General features: G+C 48.8%; 1 protein-coding gene across 1 annotated transcript; it reads right to left on the bottom strand.

Annotated features, from left to right (window-relative positions):
* Positions 1–551: 551 nt before the first annotated feature.
* Positions 552–1147, bottom strand: SARC_16828 (hypothetical protein; the record flags this gene model as incomplete). Its single annotated transcript, XM_014289068.1, has 2 exons — positions 552–661; positions 975–1147. Coding segments are annotated over 2 exons (283 nt in total), but the record flags the coding sequence as incomplete, so codon positions are not given.

Below are 1147 nucleotides of genomic sequence, written 5' to 3'. Positions count from 1 at the left end.
ACACACACACAGACCAAAACAGACAACACACACACACACACACAACACACACACACGGACACACAGACAACACATATACACACACACAACACACAGACAGCACACAGACAACACCCAGACAACACACAGACAACACACAGACAACACACAGACAACACACAGACAACACACAGACAACACACAGACAACACACACAATACACACACACACAGCGGAAGGGGACGGATGATTCGAGTGGGTTGAGGGTGGGTGACAGAAAAAAAGAAAAAAAGAAAAAAGTGGATTGGAGGGGTGCTGTGGATGGTCGTGTGTGTGGGTAGATGAATACCTAAATGAACGCACAACTAGGCCCTTTGTTGGCACTTCTTTGTATTCGAATGGATTGAGGACCGCTTGAATTCAAACGTTGTCCTCTGGCCCTCCCGTGGAAGGCTCGGTCTGTGCCAGGGCTTAACTGAAGGTGTGTACATAGGCGTACACTTCCTTTGAAATAAAATACCAGTGCCTAGACATGCATGCGCTGCTTTTATATCTAGACACACTGCCCCTGGTCACCCCCGGCATTTCTTGGATCCCTTTTGAGACTCGTTTGGAGGCTTGTGTACTTTGACCAGTGCCGTATCCCTGATGCGACGGGGGTGTCGTGCAGAGGGCAAGTCCACTAATCACAGATAGTGGGAAACCTAAGACACACAATACATCAGAGACTTCCTTCACTGGTTACCATACACGACTCACAACAAACACATATGCACACACCTTCGCACAATACAACAGACGCCTCGTCACTGGTTACCATACACAACTCACAACACACACCTATGCACACACCTTCGCACAATACAACAGATGCCTCTTTACTGGCTACTATACACAACTCACAACATACACACATGCACACACCTTCGCACAATACAACAGATACTTTTCACTAGCTACTATACACGAATCACAACACACACACATGCACACACCTTCGCAAGAGGATGCGAAGACGCCAAAATTCACCAGGCCCGGATAACCCATCTCACCCCAGTCTGAGCGTACGCCACTGAGCAGAAAGTTGAGTGTGAAGGTGGCGGTCATGGCGCAGAAGAACGACCGCCAGGTGAGCGCTTGATTCCAGAAGGAAGAGCCCTGTGGGTGG

This window comes from Sphaeroforma arctica (assembly GCF_001186125.1).
Source record: "Sphaeroforma arctica JP610 unplaced genomic scaffold supercont1.8989, whole genome shotgun sequence".
NCBI lineage: Eukaryota > Ichthyosporea > Ichthyophonida > Sphaeroforma > Sphaeroforma arctica.
This window is presented reverse-complemented; position numbering and strand designations above follow the sequence as displayed.